The sequence below is a fragment of the Phacochoerus africanus genome, chromosome 14 (genome assembly GCF_016906955.1).
Source record: "Phacochoerus africanus isolate WHEZ1 chromosome 14, ROS_Pafr_v1, whole genome shotgun sequence".
Taxonomy (NCBI): Eukaryota; Metazoa; Chordata; class Mammalia; order Artiodactyla; family Suidae; genus Phacochoerus; species Phacochoerus africanus.
In genome coordinates, this window is record NC_062557.1 from 589,103 (window position 1) to 609,930 (window position 20,828).

At 60.6% G+C, this 20,828-nt stretch overlaps 2 protein-coding genes across 3 annotated transcripts; one reads left to right on the forward strand and one right to left on the reverse strand.

The window, feature by feature from the left end:
* The first annotated feature begins 1,259 nt into the window (after positions 1 to 1,259).
* On the forward strand, positions 1,260 to 5,754 carry LOC125114440 (cytochrome b-245 chaperone 1). The gene is made up of 8 exons (XM_047757724.1): positions 1,260 to 1,391; positions 1,754 to 1,955; positions 2,361 to 2,485; positions 3,233 to 3,274; positions 3,760 to 3,833; positions 4,341 to 4,437; positions 5,008 to 5,152; positions 5,483 to 5,754. The coding sequence occupies exons 3-8, from the start codon at positions 2,401 to 2,403 to the stop codon at positions 5,601 to 5,603; spliced, it is 564 nt and encodes a 187-aa protein (XP_047613680.1). The 5' UTR covers positions 1,260 to 1,391; positions 1,754 to 1,955; positions 2,361 to 2,400; the 3' UTR covers positions 5,604 to 5,754.
* Positions 5,755 to 6,351: 597 nt separating this feature from the next.
* HEXD (hexosaminidase D) lies at positions 6,352 to 20,809 on the reverse strand. Of its 2 annotated transcripts, XM_047757720.1 has the most exons (15): positions 20,523 to 20,809; positions 20,253 to 20,388; positions 19,825 to 19,873; positions 18,045 to 18,177; positions 15,260 to 15,369; positions 13,671 to 13,758; positions 11,586 to 11,750; positions 10,631 to 10,814; positions 9,882 to 9,953; positions 9,573 to 9,768; positions 8,870 to 8,952; positions 7,764 to 7,842; positions 7,591 to 7,692; positions 7,354 to 7,443; positions 6,352 to 6,868 (listed from the first exon to the last, which is right to left on the reverse strand). In XM_047757720.1, exons 2-15 carry the CDS (start codon positions 20,383 to 20,385, stop codon positions 6,682 to 6,684), a joined length of 1,671 nt encoding a protein of 556 aa, XP_047613676.1. In that variant the 5' UTR covers positions 20,386 to 20,388; positions 20,523 to 20,809; the 3' UTR covers positions 6,352 to 6,681. The 2 variants fall into 2 exon arrangements, with proteins under 2 accessions (XP_047613676.1, XP_047613677.1); XM_047757721.1 differs by lacking the exons at positions 18,045 to 18,177; positions 20,253 to 20,388.
* Between the last annotated feature and the right edge of the window lie 19 nt (positions 20,810 to 20,828).

A 20,828-nucleotide genomic window follows, 5' to 3' on the forward strand; every position in this document is an offset into this window, starting at 1 on the left:
CTTGCCTATACTGGTAAAGCTTACATGCTTGGGCATACCCATGTGTATTTCCTTTTAAGGTCATGTGCATGGTATGTCAATCTTACATAAATTATAAAACACATAACAAGAGATGTAAAAAGAAAAAATAAGCAGGAATACAGGCTGTAGAATGTTCTTCCAGCACGCCACAGGTCATCTTGACCGCTCCACTCTGGAGGCCACTGAAGTGGGCAGCGGCTGTGTGGTGGAGGCCCTCCTGTTCCAGGTGAGGTCTTTCCCCACCTGGTGGGAAATAAAAAGGCAAGTTAGGGTCCTGCTGGGGACCTTCGTGCTGAGTGTCTGGGTGGAGAGTGGAGCAAGACGGCCACTTAATCAGCCACTCCAGGGTTTCTCTGGAGAAAACTGTCCTACGACAATCCTCCCTCCCAGACTCTGGGGCACGTCTCTGAGTAGCAGAAAAACTGCCATCACAACATGGGAATGTTGAGTTTTCCCAGCTACGTTGAGTTTTTCTGGCTCATGGGTCTCTGGTTTCCCCCTATCCTCCTCCACAGTGTCTTGCAGAATTGTTATTGTCATTATTATTTTTTTGTCCTTTTAGGGCTGCAACCGTGACATATGGAGGTTCACAGGCTAGGGATCAAGTCGGAGCTCCAGCTACTGGCCCACACCACAGCCACAGCAACAGATCCAGATCCCAGACATCTGCGACCTACACCACAGCTCACGGGCAACGCGGGATCCTTAACCCACCGCGCGAGGCCAGGGATCGAACCTGCCTCCTCATGGGTATGAGTCAGATTCATTTCTGCTGAGCCAGGACGGGCCTCCCAGAATTGCTTAGATTTAGTTTTTTAGCCTGATGATATTCTTACTGGGTTTGCATGGAAACTGCAGATGAGCAGGGGGAAATTTACAATTTTACAATAACCCCGTGATCTATCTTAGTTCTACTCTAAGGTTTCTCACTGAAGTCTTCACAGAATCTACCATGATGTTCGTACACACCTGCTGTTAGGTAAAATAAGTACTTTATAGGTTCTTCTCGTCGTCCCAAACAACTCTTTCACCTCCCGCTGCGGACCTTTTAAAGCCTACCACCCCAGACGCCCTCAGGTCAGGGCCTGGGCCCTTGCACCACGCGGCCGCCACCGGCCGGGATCCGCCCTCCGACCGCCCAGGCGGCCTCTGCTGCTCCGCAGCGACCTCGCTCGGGATCCGCCACCTGACCGGCACCTCCGCGGCTGAGAGGGGGCCCCCGCCGCCCGCTCCCGCGGGTCCGGAAGTCGGTTGTCCCATCCGCCCCCGCGCGCCCGGAAGTGGGCCGGGCCCGCCCCCAGCCCCGGAAGTCCGTACCTGGCGGGTCCGCAAGTCCCGCGATCCCGCCTGCCGCGCGCCCTCGCCCGCAGGTCAGTGTCTGTGGTGGGCGCCGGGGCCGTGGCCGCGGTCTGAGCGGGTGCGGGGCGAGCTGGGGGGCGGCTCCCGCGGCCCGAGGGCCTCCGGCGGTGCTGTCTCGGGACCGGGCCCTGGTAGGTGGCCCGGGGTGCTGGCGGCGGGCGGGGGCGTGGGGGGGGGGGGCGCGGTGGCCGCAGGGGTCAGGCGGGGCATGTCCAGGGCGGCTCGTGCCGGGGACCCGCCTGATCTCGCCCCGCGGGCGGCGGAAACGCGTGGAGGCTCCTCAGGGGAGGGGGCTAGTGATGGCCAGGATATGGGCTTCGTTTGTGTGCAGTGAATCCGCTGTTTCTTGCCAACGTTTGACTTAATTTTACAGGAAGTAGCTGAAAAGCTACCCAGAACGGGGTCCCTGGAGCCAGCTTTTCGAGCGCACTGCAGCGTTCTCCACGCTGGAAGATAAGCCCCCCGCCCCTTGGTGACTCGTTCATTCAGCCGGAGCTCGGGGACCTCGGGACCTTCTGCCGGGTGCAGCCTGTTGGCTCCGCAGCTGGTGAAGCCTGCAGAGCTGACTTTTTCCGGTCAGTGCCAGTACAGATTCAAACCATGATGAGACTTTCAGTTCCCTTTTTCAAAGGCCAGCAAAGGGAAATGAGGGCGTTCTGACAGGTTCTGGTAGGGTGCCGGAAGCTTGAAGGCTGCTGGAGGCTGAGGGTTTCCAGGTAGGAAGGAGGCAGGGGGTGATCAAGTGGTGGGTGCTTTGCGGGTCAGAGCAGGGGATGCAGCCACAGTGCAGCCATTACAGTTCAGCAGAGAAGGGCCTTCCTTACAGAGAAAATGGGTCTCTGGGGGATGAAGTGACCTGCCTGCCTGCAGAGACTGCAGTCAGCAGGCGGACTGGTTCTGGAGCCTTCCCAGAGAGGAGCTGGGTGCCTGCCTGCGGGCAGCGGCTCCGGGGCTCCAGCTGTCTGTCTGCTCTCCCCTAGCCCGCGTCTCCTGTTGAGAGAGGTGGCAGCACGTCCTGGGATGTACATGCAGGTGGAGACACGCACCAGCTCCTGCCTCCACCTGAAAAGGGCTCCAGGCATCAGGTCCTGGTCCCTGTTGGTTGGTAAGGACGTCCGCTTTTCCCCTCAAGTTAAAAATTTAACTTTCAAAACGGATGAGGGTGAACGTTAGTTTGTCCCTGCTTCTGCTCCTCCAAGACGTAACGGCTGTTCAATCCTTCTGACTTTTATGTTCTGTCTGTGCTTTTACAGATGACGTGTGTCTGTCTAGGCTTTTTTTTTGTGTGTTAACCCATTTAACAGCTTCCGGTCAATGCTCCGCATGCTCTTCTGAGGTCCCTGTACTTCCCTTTTGTTTGCTTTCACACACCCGTTCCAGGCACAGGGTTTATGTCAGGGCCCCCACCTCCATCCAGGTCATACCCCTCAGAGGGCCCTGCATCTGCCGGGCAGCTGCGGTGTGCTGCTTGGGGCTGAAGTGTGAAGGGCGGTGCCCTGTGCCGTCCACAGCCCAGCTCTGGCTTCTTTCCGGGGACCCTGCCAGTTTCATCCCACGTGCCAGACTGGGCCTTTGTCCGCAGTCTGGTCTTAAAATTCCGCTCCCTGTGCTGTTGGTGGGAGTCCATCCACTCTGGAGGCTCCCGTACACGTCTGGTGAACACGGTGACTGGCGGAGAATGTTCTCCTGAACAGACCTCCTCTGCCGTTTCTCCACCTCTGAGCCTGGTGGTCGTCTTACCCCGCGCCCTCAGCCATCCCCGGGCCATGGGCGGGGCCTTCGGGGTCCTGGGAGGAGGCGGGTTCCGGGCTGGTGGTGGCCTATTGGGAAGGTGCCTGCTTCCTCCTTGCAGGAATCGCGTCCATCGGCCTGGCTGCTGCGTATTACAGTGGAGGTGAGATGCGTCACGTGCCCCTGGAACTTCCTCGGCTGACTGACGGGAAGTTAGAGAAAAGGAGGGGCTGCTGCTGCGTGTGACCCGCCAGGGCCCGGCTTGGCACGTCGCCCCTGCCTCTCGATGGTGTGCAAGGCAGCCCCACCTCTCTGCTGGCGTGTCCCCTGCAGGTGGCAGTCCTCCCACTCCAGCATTTTCTTTGGCCGTAAAACAGCCTTCGAAAGGCACGCTCACATCCGCCTCGGGTTCTTTGCGGGGATGGTCCCTGTGCGCGTGCCCACCTTCCCGCTCTCACACGCTGCGCCGCTACTGTCGGCTCCAGGAGACCCCCGGGGAGAGCGGAGGGCCCGCCATGTGGCGTGGCCATGGTGGCGGGGGCTGTCCTTGCAGGTGTGGGCGGTCAGCCGGGTCCCCAGGTGTCTGGGGGGGGGCACCTCGCCCCCCACTGCCATCCCTCACTGGGCTGTCCGGTGTTCACTCCCCAGACAGTCTGGGCTGGAAGCTCTTCTACGTCTCCGGCTGCCTGTTCGTGGCCGTGCAGAACCTGGAGGACTGGCAGGTGAGGCCCGTGGGCAGGGCGCCCGGGCACTCGGGCTGCCCTGCGGAGGGAATCAAAGCAGGAAGGCAGGCCCGGGGTCCACGGCCCCTCACCCAGAGGCATCAGCGTACTGGTTTGCAGCCCACTGGACCCGGCCCTGATGTGGCTGGTCTGCAGCATCCCTGAGCCAAGGAGTCCTCTGGGCTGTGGTTCTCCCGGAGGTCCTGGAAGGGCCAGCCCACTGCCCCTTTGTCCCCGTTCATGTGTCCCTGGGCCACCTGGCCCAGTGTTGCCCTCTGCCCTCCAACCTCCACTCCATCGTTGGCTGGCCTTGCCCACTGTGCTTTCTTCTCTTCCACAGAGAGGTGCGGCCACCTGCCGGGGCTCAGGCTCAGAGGCTCGGGGTTCTGGCTGGGATGGGCCGGAATGGGGGCTGCCCTCCGTATCTGTCCTGGTGAGGGTGGGGACGCAGTCAGTGAGCGGGCATCCAGGCCAGCAGCGGGGTGACCCCTTTCTGGTGGCTCTTAGGAAGCCATCTTCAGCAAGAGCACCGGGAAGGTTGTGCTGAAGACGTTCAGCTTGTACCGGAAGCTGCTGACCCTCTGCAGAGCGGGCCACGAGCAGGGTGAGGCACGCAGCGGGGCCAGGACTCCACTGACTTGGGGCTGGTCGGAGCACGGCAGCACCTGGGCCACGGCAGGGACCGGGCTCGAGGCCTGGAGGTGGCCTGGGTCCAGCTGGCTGCTTGGGGACCAGGGTTGTGTCCATGCCCAGGCATATGCTGGCCCAAAGGATGTTGCCAGGCAGCCTCCAGCTCAGTGACCGGCCTCTAGAGACCGGGAGGGTCGCCTGCAGCGGCCAGGACAACGACGCGGGAGACAGCGACAACCCTTAGCCGCCCCGAGTTAGGTGGGGGGGTGTCTCACTGCAGCCAGGGGTGGGTGGGGGCACTGCTGGGCCTGCTTTCTCGCCAGGCTGGAAGTCCGCTAGCAGCCATGGGACCCTGCACTGTGGTCACTAGCCTGTGACACCTGAGATCGGGGTCTCAGCCTCCTCCGGGGCCCAGCCTCAGACTTGGAGTGACGCGCTTTCTGCTTTGAGGCAGGCGTGTTGCGGCTCTGGAAGGTCTGCCAGCGGGGGGGGCGGGGCCGGCGGGCGGGGACGTGGCCACTGACCCCCCCGCCCCCGCCCGCAGTGGTGGTGCAGCTCAGCGACATCCGGGACGTGAGCGTGGAGGAGGAGAAGGTCCGCTACTTCGGGAAGGGCCACGTGGTGGTGCTTCGCTTTGCCACGGGCTTCTCCCACCCCCTCACCCAGAGCGCCGTCATGGGCCACCGCAGGTGAGCCGGGACGGGCGGCTCGATGGGCCCACGCCCCTTGCCACCAGTTAGGTGGCCCTCGCAAGGGACTGCCGGCCGGGCAGGGCGCAGAGGACTGGGGGAAGCTGGGAGGTGAGGTCGGGGCAGGCCTGCCCGCACCCGCTGGGGGATGTTGGGAGACCCCACAGGGCAGAGGGGACAGAGGGCTGGGCAGGCGTCGGGTGAAGGTGGGGGCTCTGGAGCTAGAGGACCCAGGACCAGACCCGTGTGGTGTCCTGGCTGCTGTGGGGCGGGGGGGGCCAGGACGTCCACCACAGTGACCTGCCCTTCCTCCTCGGCGGCCGGGACCAGTGACGTGGAGGCCATTGCCAGGCTCATCACTACTTTCCTGGAGCTGCACCGCCTCGAGAGTCCTGCGGAGCCGTCTCAGAGCAGCGACAGTGAGGCCGACATCCTTGGGGACCACAGCTGACCCTCCGCGCCCCCAGCTTGGCTGTGACCCCCGGCTCTGGTGCCTCAGCAGGCCCAGAGGGCTGCCCGCAAGTCGGCCTCTGCTCCGGGCTTGGCCCTGGCAGCTCCGGGGCAGGACCCTCCACCGTTCCTGCTGTTCGCTTCTGCCCCCTGAGCCAAACCACAGCAGGAGCACCTCTGGCCTCCCATCTGCCTCCTCCGGGAGTCAGACGACCTGCTAACCTCTGAAAGGGGAAGGCAGGACGCATGAAGCCCAGGGCCGAGCTGGGCCAGGACGCTCTTCAGCCCCAGGTCCCAGGGCGGCAGTGAGAGTGTCGGGCAGGTCATGCTGCGGATGTCACCTTTGTGCACAGACCCCCGGGATCCCTGCGTCTCCTGCCCGGCTCCCCACGCCATCCCTCACCAGGCCGGACACCCCCTGTGGTAGGAAGGAAAGTGCTTGCCCACGAGCTGCTGGGGCTCAGTGGATGCCAAGGTGCCCGCCCACCCGCCCAGTGTGCTGCTGCCCCTCCCGAGGCCTCCCCCACATCCCGCAAAAGGCTCATCTCAGGCCCAGCCAGGCTTCGCCCCTCCTCGCCCCCAAGTAGGCAGAGCTTCTCTAGCCTCCCGCAGCATTTAGAGACCAGGATCCCTGAGTTCCCTTAAAGCCAAGCGGGTTAAGGACCCGGTGTCAGTGCTGCGGCGTGGGTTCAATCCCTGGCCTGGGAACTTCTGCATGCTGCAGGTGTGGCCAAAAAAATAAAATAAAATAAAGGCGTGAACTGCTGTAATTGATTTCGGGTGTTTGGCCCCGGGCTGGGAGATGCTGGGAGAACAGAGGGAGGGTGTTTGGCCCGCTCCTCCCTCGAGCCGGCTTCACAGACCACCGTGAGGGCCCACCTCCAGCAGCCGGAGCCAGGGCGCTGACGGGGACTTCGCGGTTTCCTCTGGCGTGACCTCTGGCTTCCACTCGCCTCTTGAAGGAATCAGTCGTCTGCACTGACCGCGCACAGGCCCGCGCCTCTGCCTCCCGGCCCGGGCTCAGCCGCAGGGACAGGAAGGCCGGCGGCCGGCTCACCGCCCCTGCCCCCGCTCCTTGCTCAGGGGTCTTGGCCCGAGTCGGGCCTGGGGCTGGCCGCCTCGTGGAGGTCCTGCAGCAGCGCCTGCAGCCGCTGCAGGCTGGGGTGCACGTTCTCCTCCAGCCACTCCTCCACCGCGTCCGGGTAGAAGACACGCTGCAGGGCAGCTTCCAGCTCCCCCACGACGGCACTCCACCTGGACAGGAGGCTGAGGACCAGCAGCCGGTCAGCCCGCAGCCCCAGCCCGCCCACGGGGCAGTACGTCCCGCGCCTCGGTTTACCCGTCCGGGGACCAGGACCATCAGCAGCAGCTCCGGTGTCGGGAGTGAGTGAGAGGCTGGAGGGCGCCTCCCTGCAGGCTGGCGGGCTTTCAGCGCACGAACCTGCCAGCAGGCGGCCGCACCTCTTACTCAGAGGGGGACAGTGTACCGGCTGCTGGGACCCTGTCCCCATGGGGCCGGCCACCACAGGGCCAGGGTCAGCCCTAGGTCTGGGTCTGGTTCTGTGAGGAGCCCTAGACCCTGCTCAGGGTACCTGGTGACCATGAGCCTTTCAGGCAGGAAGGCCCCCCGCCTCTCTGACACCCATGGCTGCATCAGCTGCGCTGCCTACGAATCCACGGCTGTGACACCCAGGAAGCTCGGCTAGAAAACTGCCAGCCAGCAGCCGGGGTGGGCGCGGGGGAGGGGGTACCTGAGCGCCCGGGGCTGGATGTGCTGCACCACGACGGGGTGGATGAGCCGCCGCCTGCGGTGGTAGGGGCTGAACCAGCCGGTCACGTACCTGGCAGCAAAGAGCACGCAGCTGGGCGAGCCGCGCCCTCAGGGCACCCTCAGTGGAAGAAGGTGGAAGAAGCTTTTCCAAGCTGTTGCCCCCCAGGCGGTCTAACTGCATCGCCCGTCCCTCCCCTGCCCCTCCCCTGCCCCTCACCTGTCCCTCTCCAGCAACGCGTCCACGGAGCCGCACAGGTGGAGGCTGACGTGGGCGACGAGGGCCAGGATGTCGCTGCCGGGGAAGGAGCCGGCCCGCTCACTGCGCAGAGAGCCGGTGAGGACAGGCGAACGCGGCGGGGAGGCGGGGGCGGGCTGGGGAGAGGGGGTTACCTCGTGAAATCTGTTACTTCTAAGCTCCAAATCCCAAGAAAGTTCTCCACTCTTGCTTTAACGGTCTCGGCAAAGCCTCCTGAAACCCAACACAGACGAGGGTCGGAGGAGCCTCTGGAGGAGGAGCTCCTGGCCCTTGCGGTGAGGAGGTGGGCAGAGCATCTGGAAAACCGCTGGCCACGGCCCGGCCGCCCACACGCCGGCCTCAGGGACGGCTCAGCCCCCCCCCCCCCCCCCGCGCTCCCATCAGACAGGAGAGAACGTGTCTGTCTTATTAAAAGTCAGAAGACAGAAGTAGGACCGGGTCGCCGACAGTGCCGCTGCATGAAGACACCTGCCCAGACGGCTCGGGACGAGCGGCGGCCCTTCCTGGGCTGCCCGGCTGCCGGCTGGCCAGGGCTACCAGGAATCGCCAACTGTGGTTTCTCGCACCTTGGGACCTCGAGAGCGACGGGCCGCTCGAGGGGCCCGCGGGGAGCGGGGACGCACCTCCAGGCCAGCGTGGGTGCTCCACTGGCCAGTGGGGAGGCCGGGGCGCTCTCCGCCCATGGGCGGCCGCCCCACCGTCTCAGCTCCACCCCCCGCCAGCCCAGCTCGGCAACAAGCGGGTCTATTTTCAGGCCTGACTTTCCTCAACACCCGGACGCGCTTCTGCGCCAACGCCACACACACAGTCGCTTGACCTCCTCCCTGGTCTCAGCTTAACGCACACGGTTAACATAATCAGGGCCTCGCTGGGACCTCACCTACTGGTCTCGCCTGCCCCTCTCTGCCCGCACCTGGCTGCTCCCACGAGAACCGGAAGTGGGGAGCTGCCCCCCTGGAGCCGCGCCTGCAGCTGGGCATTCAGGATACTTATACGGTGCAGGTGGAGCCTCTCAGCACCCCATCCAGGAGGAATTTTTCTGTGGCTTCGCCATGCTGAGGGGCCCTCCCTCTAACTTCCTGGCCTGTGTCTTAGTTTTAGGTTTGAAGACCCGGCCGCCGTTGGGGTGGGGGGCAGCTGAGCTGAGGCTGTGGGCATGTGTCCCCCCGCCCCCGCTCGAAGACCACGGTCCAGCCCCGACCCCGGGCTCACGGCTTCCTGGGAGGGGCAGGGGCCGTACCGTGTAGGAGCGTCTGCAGACAGACGGCCAGGGACGGGACTCCCACGGGCAGCAGCTCACACAGCACAGAGAAGTGGTCGTACCTAAATCCGCAGGAGGGGGGCCCTCAGCACCGCGGATGCTGGAGCTCGAGCCACTGCAAGACGGGACTGGGATCCAGAAGCTTCTGCAGAGCAGCTTCAGGAAGGTTCCGTGGCTTCAGGGGCATACAGCTGGCAGTCACACTGGGACCCCACTCAGAGGGACTTGCCTGGGTGGGGACCCTGCCTCTAGCTGCCTCCTGCCCTCAGAGTCAGGGCCAGCTGGCCTCCCCCTCAGGACGGGACCCGAGGCCAGGACCTGGCCCAGGACCAAGGGTTTACTCGCAGCTCTGCTTCTCAAATGGCACAAAGCCCCGAACAAGCCGGCCTGTCCACACCCCTCCCAGGCTGCAAATGCGAGATGTGTGGCCCTGGCTTGGGGGCGGGGGGGTTGTGAACGTGCAGAGACAGGAGCAGCCAGGAGGCCCGTGTGCCCAGGACCTGAGCAGCATGTCCTCAGCGGACGCAGTGCGGCTGCTCTTCCCACACCCTCCTCAGGGCGAGAAGGACAGAGGCCCAGGCTGGACATGCCGGAGGGTGGTGTGTCTGGGCACCGGGAGCTGCTCTGACCCTCCCAGGACAGGGCACCCCCGAGAGCATCCCTGGGGCCCGCGTGGCCTCACCTCTGCCAGCCAGTCAGGACAATGCCCCTCAGCGAGTCCGCTGGCACGCTGCCCGCCACCTGCAGCCACTGCACCTGGTTTCTGAGGTGGTGCTCGATGGGGGTCAGGGCCTGGCTCGCCCCCGTGGCCCCCTTGAAGGCGCTGGCGGCCCAGAGCCCCGCAAAGCCGCTCTTGCGGTACTTCTCCATGAGGAGGGCTGGGCGAGGAAGCGAGAGGCGTCACCGGTGCAGCCGCAAAGCCCGAGGCGCCAGGCCTGGCCAGGCAGCGACCCGGAGGGAGCCCGCCACCGTCTGGCTCCGCGCTACTGACCCTTGCCGTGGACGTCCAGGTCGGCCCCGTAGTCCCAGAGCACGGGCTCCACCAGCTGCGGCAGCCTGGACGCTGGGGGGAGAGGCCGTGAGGGCACGTCCCGCCCGCCTGCCTGCCTTTCTCACGGTAACATGGGTTTTAAGTACAGACCCAACACCGCAGCCACAAAGCCAGCCAGCCTTGGAGGTGACTGACACTGCCGGAGCGGCCAGGGGCGAGCCCCGGGCACACGACATTAACTGGACTTAACTGCGGTTCATCAGTTAACACCCAAGGACCCCCTCTGAGCAGGGGCTGCAGGAGGGCGCCTGGGCCAAAAAGAAGCAGGGCAGTGAGCCCCCTGTCTCTCCCCAGAGCCTCCGGCAGGCCGGGCTCCCCTCCACCAGCCTGTGTGAGCCTCAGCCGAGGCCCCTGTGGGGCTGGCCATGCAGGTGTATGGGGCTGAGGCCCTGGAAGCACTGGATGCGCTCAAGGCCCCGGGGGGGGGGGGTTGCTGTGCCCCTCACTCGGCCTTGCTCCTCCCAGCCACGCCCCCTGGGGCCAGTTCTCTCACAACTGCATCCTTGCAAGAAGGCGCCAGAAGGCCTTTTAGGGGAATGTGTCTCCACGTGGGAAACTGAAGGTGGCTGAAGCAGGATCATCTGGAGTCAGAAGCCTGCGTGTGGACCTGCTGGGGGTTTCTTTGCAGGGGCTCAGGGCTTCCTCCCACCCGACCCCCGGCCCCCAGCTCGGCCCACCTCCCGGCCCACCTGCCAGCTGGTCCCCCGGGATGTCTCGCAGCATGTCGTCCCACACCAGGGGTGTCGTGGCAGGGTGCCGGGCCCGCACGTGGCTGGCCACCGCCTCCATGTGGGACAGACACAGCTCTGCTTTGGAGTGTGGCTCCTGCTGCAGCCACCGTCTGGAAGTCTCGCCCTCTCCGAGGTAGTACACCTGGGGGAGACAGGTGCGCTTGCCCGGGGAACACCCGTTCTCACCCGCGGGCGCGCCGTGGGGAGGGGGCGACGGAGGGTGCTTCTGCGCCGAGACCCAAACCTCCACTCAGGGCTCCCTGGAGCCTGTGCACAGCGGCCAGAAGGTGGGAGAACCAGGCGCCCGCCCCAGAAGACAGTCAGCGAGGCCGGCGCACACGCTGGGTCAGCTACAGGCAGGAACCGGGCGGCGGCGCCCCCGCCTGGACGAAGCTGGAGGGGCGCCGAGGGAGACGCCCCACGTGGAGCGGGACTCCTGCGCGGGGCCGGGCGTCCACCCCCGGGACCAGACTGAGACCGGCTCGAGTTACTGGGCTGGTCACTTTAAAGTGGTTACGATGCTGGATTTCACGTTATGTGTACTTTACCGCGCACGCGCAAAAGAGATTTTGAAGCGGCGTTTCTCTAGGACGGGAGCCCCCCGCGCCCCCTCCCGGCCGCCCTTCCAGCTGGTGCGTCACGGCCCCGAAGCACTGTTTCCAAAGCCGCACCTGTGCAGCTGGGAGAAAGTCACCGCCCCAAGCTCCCGGCCACGCCGGCCCGAGGACGCACAAGTGCCGCCACCAGGCCGCCGGCTGCTGCCCCGCGTCCAGACCCATGGGAGCGCGCGCCCCCTGCGCCCTGCTCGGCCCCGCAGGGCCCCCGTCAGCGGGGACATCTCCCGGCCCGCCGGCCCCTCTCGGCCCCTCTCGACCCGGGCGCTGTTTTTCTGTTGGAGCGGAGAGGCACCCACCTCGTCACAGCCGACGTGGAGCCAGCGGGCGCCCGGGTGCAGCTCCATCACCTGGTCCACCATGGCTGCGACCAGCGCCAGCGACTCCGCCTCGTGGGGGTTCAGGGTGTTGGGGAAAAGCGCCACTTCTCGGAGGTGAGCCAGCGCCTCGTGCTTCAGCACAAACTGCGAAGACACGGCAGGGAGCGGCCTGTGCCCCAGCGCCTGGTCGACCCGGGGCCCAGAGGGGCTGCCTGGTCAGCAGCCCTTCTCCCTTCTAGTCGCTGGGGCGGAGGAAGAAAACGGACAGGGACAGGTGCCCTTCAGAGCAGAGGAGCACCCCGGCTTAGGCGGGCGAATCTTCCTCCCCAAACAGGCACAACGTGGAACCACTGTCAGAAACGACCGTCTCAGGGCTCCAGAGGCCAACCGCAGGTGAACCAGAAGCACGGAACTCTCTGTTCATGTAAGGCTGCCCTGGCTTCGGATAGGAACAGGCATCCTGCAGCTCCTGCCTAGGTGTCCCGGGGCCTTGGGGAGCCATCAGAAAAGTGGCAACCTGTTGTGAATTCTGTGGTCCCCAGAGGGCCACAGAGGTGACACACATTCCCCTCGCACACGCGGGGGCCCAGAGCGCTGGGCAGGAAGCAGAAGCTGGTGGACGGAGAACCGGCTGAACTCTGAGCGCAGCCCCCAGCCCCTGTGGCACAACCGCTGCCCAAACCCTGGTAGGCCACCAGCTGTGAAGACGGAAGAGGGACCCCAAGGGAACCAGGTGGAAAATAGAAACAAGAATAAAAAGCCAACAGAGGCAACAGCGGCCACACACAGCTGGGGAGACGTTAAATCCAGGCAACTTATGATCGCCCCCAGGGAAAAAAGTCAGATTTGCTATAACACATAATCTGAAACGTCCAGTTTTCAACCAAACATTATGAGACATGCAATAACTAGAAAGACCCAGGCTCAGAGACAAAACAAGTCTATGGAAACTGATGCCAAGCGGGCCCAGATGGTTGGATTTAAGGGACAATCATTTCAAAGTAACTATTATGAATATGTGCCTAGAATTAAAAGGAACTATTTACAATTAGGGAAATAAAAAATCCATTCCATGGGCTCAGCAGACTTGAAATGTCAGAAGAGAAAGTCAGTGACTGGAACAAAAACCAACAGAAATTATTCAGTCTGAGTGACCTTGAAAAGGTGGAAGATGAACAGCCTCGAGACCACGTGAGCAGAGGGGGTCCCGGACGGAGACAAGGGGGTGGGAAAAAACACGAAGAAGTGGAGTTCCCGCCGTGGCTCAGTGGTTAACAAACCCAGCGAGCATCCCTGAGGATGTGGGTTCGATCCCTGGCCCCACTCAGTGGGTTAAGGATCTAGTGTTACTGTGAGCGGTGGTGTAGGTCGCAGACACAACTCAGATCCCTCGTTGCTGTGGCTGCGGTGGAGGCTGGAAGCTACAGCTCCGATTTGACCCCTAGCCTGGGAACCTCCATATGCCGCGGGTGCAGCCCTAAAAAAGATAAAAGACAAAAAATTAAAAAAAAAAAAAACAAAAAAACACGAAGAGATGCCACAAATTTCATAAATGTGAAGAAGCTCATCAAACCCTCAGGGGGATGAAGGCAAGGAAACAGATTCTGTTCTAACACAGGAGCTCAGGAAAATACTTTCAATATTTGGTGAGAAAAAGAGAAAACAGAAGGTACATTTTCTCTACTTTTTTTTTTTGGCTGTGCTCATGGCATGCATTACTTCCTAGGCCAGGGATCGAACCCATGCCCCAGCAGGGACCCGAACCGCTGCAGGGACAGTGCTGGGTCCTTGACCCACTGCACCACTAGGGAACTCCAGAAGGTGCATTTTCTTCCTGCTCCACTTCACTGGCACAGTAGTGCTTGGATGAAGCACACTGAAAAGGAAAGCCACCAGTCCAGCGGCCCCGTGGAAAGCAGGCACCTCCATCTGCTCTTCCCTCTCCTCCCTGGAGCTCCGAGCTCCTCGGCTGAGCATGGGGCTGTGCCCTGCCCTGCCCTGCCCGTGCCGGCCCCGAACCTGCCCCCCACCTGGGCACCAGGTCGCTTCACTCCTCCCACTTACCTCCATGTGTCCAAATGTCTGTACCAGGGGGATAACCTCCAGCTCGTTCAGTGTGGCCAGACGCAGGATCTCTTTGATTTCGGAGGGGCTGGAGACAGAGACCCCCCCAGAGAGGTTCAGGCGCCTCCCCCCCATCCCCCGCCCGCCTCAGGTTCCTGGGGGCCTCTGCTGAGGAAACTAGCAGGGTCTGACTCTGAAGAGCCCAGCAGGTATTAAGTCTGCAGGGAAGACCCCCCCCCCCCAGAACTCAGGACAGCCACGCTGCTATGTCCCCAAGTTAATGGTTTGCTTCTTACCAGTGACTGTGACCCAAACCCTACAAGAGGCTCAGGACATTTTACAAGAAACTGGGCCACACAAAGAATTATATTCTAGAGCAAGGGTGGCAAGACTGGCCTGAAGGCAAACTTCCTGCCTGCTTTTGCGCAGCCCACGACCTGAGAAGGGTTTCTGTATCGTCAAATTGTTGAGAAAAACCAAGGAGAGACTGTTCGTGAGCTGGGAAAGTCGTGTGCAATTCCTCCTGCAGGGTCCACAACGAGGGTGTTGTTGGGACGCAGCTGTGCCCACTCGCCACTAACGCCCGTGGGAACTCCGGCCCCACAAATGGTTCTAAGAGGCCAGCTGGGCTGCGCAGCCTGAAACATCTACTGTCTGGCCCTTTACAGAAACAGCTGGTGACGCCACAACAGAGCACAGACGGAGGAAGAGTCAAGGTCGGGGGCAGTGACATCCAGGGGGCAGCACCCCGACCTGCAAATGCATCGACCCCTCATGAGGAAACTGCCCTCGCCCACCTGAGGGTCCCTGCCCCGAGCTCCCCCGCTGGGGAGGCCCCTGAGGGCTCCATCCTGAGGGCTGCTTCTGTGTGCGTTTGAACCTCTCTAGGGCTCTTCTTCTTCTTCTTTCTTTCTTTATTTGATTAGGTAAAGGTCTCTTCTTATTATTTATTTATTTGGTCTTTTTGTCTTTTGGGGGCTGCACCCGCGGCATATGGAGGTTCCCAGGCTAGGGGTCTACTCAGAGCTGTGGCTGCCAGCCTACACCAGAGCCACAGCAATGCCAGATCTGAGCCACGTCTGCGACCTACACCAGAGCTCACGGCAACGCCAGATCCTTCACCCACTGAGCGAGGCCAGGGATGGAACCCCCTCCTCATGGATGCCAGTCAGGTTCGTAAACTGCTGAGCCACGAGGGGCACTGCCCACCCATAATTTAAAGGCAGGCCGGGTGGGCAGTGAGCACCCAGTCTGACTTCACTGACCCTGACCCTCTGCCCTTGACCTCACTTTCCCGGTGAGGACCCCACCTGCGGCTCTAAGAGCAGCCCCCCTTCCCCCACGTGACACCTGTCAAAGGGTCCACCACCCACTTGCCGCTTTCAGCGCTTCCTCGTGGGGCTCATGGTCAATGCTTAGTTTCTCTTTTAAACGACTCCACGTTCCCTGCAGCGAACACGCTTTCTTTGTACGATGAAAGACGTGCATGTCACCAGACAGAGGGCTGTCCCTCCCGCGCCATCCCCCACCCACCTGGCCCGCACACCCCTGCGGCTCCGCCGGGACGCCCTGCTGGGCGGCACGGGTACCTGTAGGCATGCTTGGCCCTCAGCAGCCCCAGGCGGCCCCCGTAGGGAAACATGTCTTCATACTCGACGAGGAGGCCGTTGGCGCCCAGGGCTCGGAACAGGGGGAAGACCTGGAGGAGACGGACGCGTCGAGTGAGCACCCGAACCGCAGGCCACAGACGCGCGGCCCAGACCCGTCCTTCTGGCCGAGGGGGACAGAACCCGTCTGGATCTCTCCCGGGAACTGGCCCCCTGGAACTCGTGCGCTGTGTGACGCCGCATCCAACTCTAGCGTGGTGACCGTTCACCCGACACAAGAGGGCGGGGACGCCCGCCACAGGGCAGCAGCAGCTGTCTGGTGCCGCAGCTGGGAGGGGGCTGGGCAAGCTGGGTCGCCAGCCCCTCAACCGGGACCTTCGGGAGCGGGGCTGGGGCGAGGGTCAGTGCTGAGCGCGGGAGGCTGTCCCACTGTGCTCATGCACCCCGCCCCCGGTCCCCCACGTCTTTCTCAGCCCGCATCTCAAAGGACACGGGGTCCTGTCCTCCAGGACTGGAGGGCGAGCCCCCCGTCTACCGTCCACAGACAGCAGACTTCCTCCTGGCCCGGCGCCCTGGCCGGCTGGGCGCTAAGGGAGGGGCTCCCCGCAGGTGCTCAGAAGAGCAGCCCGCCTCCAGACAAGGGCCGCGAGGCTTGGGTGGCTGCAGCCCTCTTGCTGATGTTGCCGTCAAAGGCTGCTCCCCGCGACCTCGGGGACGTTGTGAAGCGTGCTGGGTGGAAGGAGAACGTGAGCAGAGGTGAGAACGCGCTGGGGAAATTCAGAGAGTGGGTGATGGCTGAGCGATGGCAAACTGGAACCCGGGCTGCACACGCGCACCAAGGGCACCTAACAGTTACGGGGTCTTCGCGTTTTCCTGGCAGTTTCGCCCCCGGTCTCCCCGTAGCTGTCGGCCTCTCTGGCACTTGTGTTGGGGGTGGAGGCATCCTTGGTGCTGGGGGCGGCTGGCAGGCTAAGCCCGGCCTGAGGGCGCCCCCAGGGGGAATAAGAACCTGTGTCTGGACGCGAGGCTGGGCGGGCTGTCGGCAGCAGCGGTCACGAGCTGGGTGCTCTCTCTGCGACTGATGTGCAGCTGCCCATTTGTCACAATGCTTTCACCTCGTCACACCCGACGTTTCCTTCTCTGCCCGTTATTTCCCATTACTGCTCCCTCCGTGGTGTCTGCTCTCCGTGTGTCTGCTCGCTTCTGCTTTTTCTGGTTTCGTCTTAACGTCTGACTCTTTCATTCACCTGAGTTCTGCAGGCAGTCTTTTCACAACCTCCTCGATGGGGCTGTCACACTTCTGGGCTTTTCTTTTCTTTTTTCTTTTTTTTTGTCTTTTGTCTTTTTTTTTTTTGTTGTTGTTGTTGTTGCTATTTCTTGGGCCGCTCCCGCGGCATATGGAGGTTCCCAGGCTAGGGGTCGAATCGGAGCTGTAGCCACCGGCCTACGCCAGAGCCACAGCAACGCGGGATCCGAGCCGCGTCTGCAACCTACACCACAGCTCACAGCAACGCCGGATCGTCAACCCACTGAGCAAGGGCAGGGATCAAACCTGTGTCCTCAGGGATGCTAGTCAGGCTTGTTTCTGCTGAGCCACGATGGGAACTCCATCTAGTGGTGCGTTTTTAAGTCAGATGTGTTTTCCTGTGTTTCCAAGAGCAGGTTCTCGAGCTGCTGTTACAAAGGTTCAGCACTTTCGGACTCTGTGCAGCGACTTCCACAGACTCGGTCCCGCGTCCCCAGGAGCCCGACCTTCGCTCTCCTGCACCCACGAGGTCCCTGCCAGCTCAGTGTGGATTCTTTCTGCGTCCTTAGCGTGGGGCTCTGCCCCTCTGAAGAAGTTTCTGGAAGGAGCTGTGGAGTGCCTTGAGGCCTGACTGCACGCGCCCTTGAGGTGGAGCCAGAGACACCTGGCCCCGTTTCCCTCTGACAGCCCTTACCTGCGGGGCCCTGTTCTGGGTCCCCTGGTCTTGGCGCTGTCGCAGTTCCTCTTTCTCCTCCCGCTCCTCCCCGCAGCCCGGCCGCTGGCCCCACGTGGGCCTTATGCTGTCAGTGGTCGGGCCCCTCCGCCTGCATCTGGAAATTCAGCGAGATCCCTGGCACCGACTTTAGTTTGAGAGTCCCTGGCTTTCCCGTGGCCCCCATAACAAGTCACCGCACACTGGGGGCTTCAGAAAGGAAGCCTTCATTCTCCCACAGTCCTGGAGGCACAAGTCCAGCACGAAGGCGTCAGCAGGGCTGCGCTCCCTCTGAGGCACATGGGGAAGCCCCCTGCCCCTTCTGCTTCTGGAGGTTTCTGCCATCCTTGGCCCTCCTGGGCTTGTGGCTGCATCAACTGTCTCTGCCTCTGTCCTCGCGTGGTACCTCCCCGTGTCCCCACACCACCTTCCCTGTGTCTGAATTTCGCTGTCCTTATGAAGACGGCAGCACTCCCCCAGGACCTCATTTCACGTCGATGACACTGCAAGGACCGTCTTTCAATCAGGTCCACTCACGGATCCAACGTGTCACGTCTCCCAAAGAGACGTGACTCTGCTCACAGCGAAGCGGCTGTGGGTGTCCCCTGTCTCCTGTTTTCCCTCTTGCTGTCCTGGCTGCAGCCTGTTTTGTGAGGGCATCTGGGGAAAATTCGAAATCTGTGCTGCTGCCACCACCGTGTCCCAGCCCAGAGTCCACAGCTGCGTTCCCGGTGCCGGCCCCTGGACACTGTTCACAGCTTCAAAACCACACCCAGAGAGGCGGCTCTCTGAAGAAGAGGGGCGCTCACCTCCGAGAGGTAGCAGACCCTCGGCGGAGCTCCTTTCAGGTCCAGGTGAACTAATCGCATCTTAAATGGTGAGGAACCCGCCATGTCGCTGCTTCCTGTGAAGTCACACGGCAAAGGTCTCTTGTCCGGACACCTGTTCCCAGTAAAGAAACTGAGTTATAGACGCAGAGGTTCCTCTGGCCCCGTCCTTCCAATGTCTGTTTCGTTCTGATACTACCTAGGAGGAAACGCTTTTCACCAACAGGAAATGACATCAAGATGTTTGTTTTCACGTTCAAATACAGGGACCTCTGCCATCTAACTGTGATCGGTCCCTAAAAACAGAATAGCACCGGTTTCCTTATAAAATGGCATAACACGTAATACCACGAATGACTGAAAAATGAATTCTTGCTTATTTTTTTGTTTCTTGGGGGGGGCAGGGGGGTTGGCTGCACCCACAGCAGGTGGAACCTCCCAGGCCAGGGACCGAACATGAGCCATAGCTGTGGCAATGCCGGATCCTGAACCTGCTAGGCCACCAGGGAAGTCCCCTTTCATGTTTTAAAGACCTTTTCCTGCATATACAAACCGTATCTACTATGCCAGTGAAAACAGACGAACATTGTTTAAACATTTCTCAGGCCCCACAATGCGATGTTTCTATAGAAAATTTATCCTCATTTTTATTCTATTTTGAATAGCGTTAAAAATAACTTATGTTTCTAGAACTTGAGTCAGCTTGGTTGTACGGAGAAAGAAACTGCAAAAATTTATCTTAGGTCAGAGAAAAAAGTCTAGGATTCAAAATAGACCATTGATAATGTGACAAACAAATGAGTCCCAAGATTTGTCCGTGCTGACTAGTGTACATTAAAGGAAGTATCCCTAGGATACCTAAGCAAAGCAGCTGGGAAACAAGGACTTCTTCTTTCCCGTCACTAAACACAAAGGATTAGATGAGAAAAAGAAAGAAAGTCTTTGTATGTTGGTCACATATTCAACTCAGTAATTCAAACTACTCATTCTGTGCAAGAATTCATAAATCCCTGACCTTAATACAGCAAGAAGATAACATAATGCACACAGAAATGAATCAGTTGGATTTTTTTTTTTAATTTTATGGCTGCACCCACATCATATGGAAGTTCCTGGGTCACGGATTGAATCTGAGCCACAGCTGCAGCAACGCCAGATCCTTTAACCCACTGAGCATGCCAGGGGTTGAACCTGCCTCTCCGCAGCTACCCGAGCTGCTGCAGTAGCTGTGTCAGGGCAGGAACTCCAGTTTAATTAAAAAAAAAAAACCTGCATTCAAGATAATCTCAATGAGAAAATTCTTAAGTCAACTAAATTATGAGCTGAGGACTGAATGAATTTAAGACAAAACACTTTAAAAAGCTGCAACGTTTTGAGGATGAATTGTTTTACTTTTTAAAAAACCAAATCTATTTTCCAGGGAATCAAATTAAAAGGAAAATATGCGAGCTAAGAAGTTTTTTTTTTTTTTTTTTCTTTTTACGGTCATGCCCGGGGCATATGGAGGTTCCCAGGCTAGGAGGCTGATTTGTAGCTGCTGGCCTACGCCACAGCCATGGCAACGCCGGATCCTTAACCCACTGAGCGAGGCCAGTGATTGAACCTGTGTCCTCATGGATACTAGTCAGTCGTTTTCGCCGAGCCGCAATGGGAACTCCCGAGCTGAGAAGTCTGCATGGGTGCCCTGTGAGCCTCCTCGGGTTCAGAGAGAAATCCTGTCATTCCTGTAGCCCCGGGGTAGCAATGAACACGGACGTCTTACCTGCAGCAGACGCACTTGGAATTGTTTACCAACGTAAGGTGCTGCAAACCTAGAGGAAGAGGAGAGAGAAGTCAGTACTCCATCTTCTGTGTGTGTGGCTCCATTGCTTTGAGTCCCTCCTCCATGAGCTCTACAGAAATGAAACTATTCCAAAGACTTGTCAACTGTCACCCCTGTTCTTAGACGACCCGCTAGGCCCACAACTGTCCCTTCTAGGTAAGCTGCCATGAGATGGCGTCTGATTGCCCCAGTTTCAGGACTGCTGGGCTCATCTCTTTTCTTGTCCAATGAGTCTAAGAAGGTTTTCTTTTCCCCTGTACCAGTAAACTACTCACCTTCTTCAGACTTAACCTTCATGAATGAACCTCCCTGCTAATTCCACTCTTTCAGAACTTTAGGTATCCTGACAGGGCTCCTTAAGAGCTTACCTCTTGCCCACTGGATGGAAGGTCCTCTAGGGAAATTGAAAGCTGTAAACAAAGCAGCAGGGGAATTCCTGCTGCGGTGAAGTGGGTTAAGAATCTCACTGCAGTGGCTCCAAGGCTTCGGGTTTGATTCCATGCCCTGTGCAGTGGGTTAAAAGGGTCCCGCTTGCTGCAGGTAGGTCGCAGCTGCAGCTCGGATTCAGTCCCTGACCTGGGAATCCCCATATGCCATAAAATTGGGTGCAGCCATAAAATTAAAAAACAAACACAAACCCAAAGCAGCAAGTCCTTAGAGATGCAAAGCACCAAATGGGTACAGGGTCCTCAGATGTGGCACGGGCCCAGGGAGAGGCCTGGAGCCCCCTGGGGAGCTGGACCTGGACCTGGAGACCCCGGGAGAGCGCGCACGGCAGGGCGAGGACACACTTCAGAGAAGGCTCAGAAGCTCGTCCGGTTCCGTGGAGCGGGCAGGTGTGCACTGCAGAGTGCGCGCCAGGTCGGCGTTCAGGTCCCCGCCCCGCACCGCTCGGCGCTCGGCCTCCGATTGCTCCGGCCTGACCAACAGCCCGGAGGTCGACA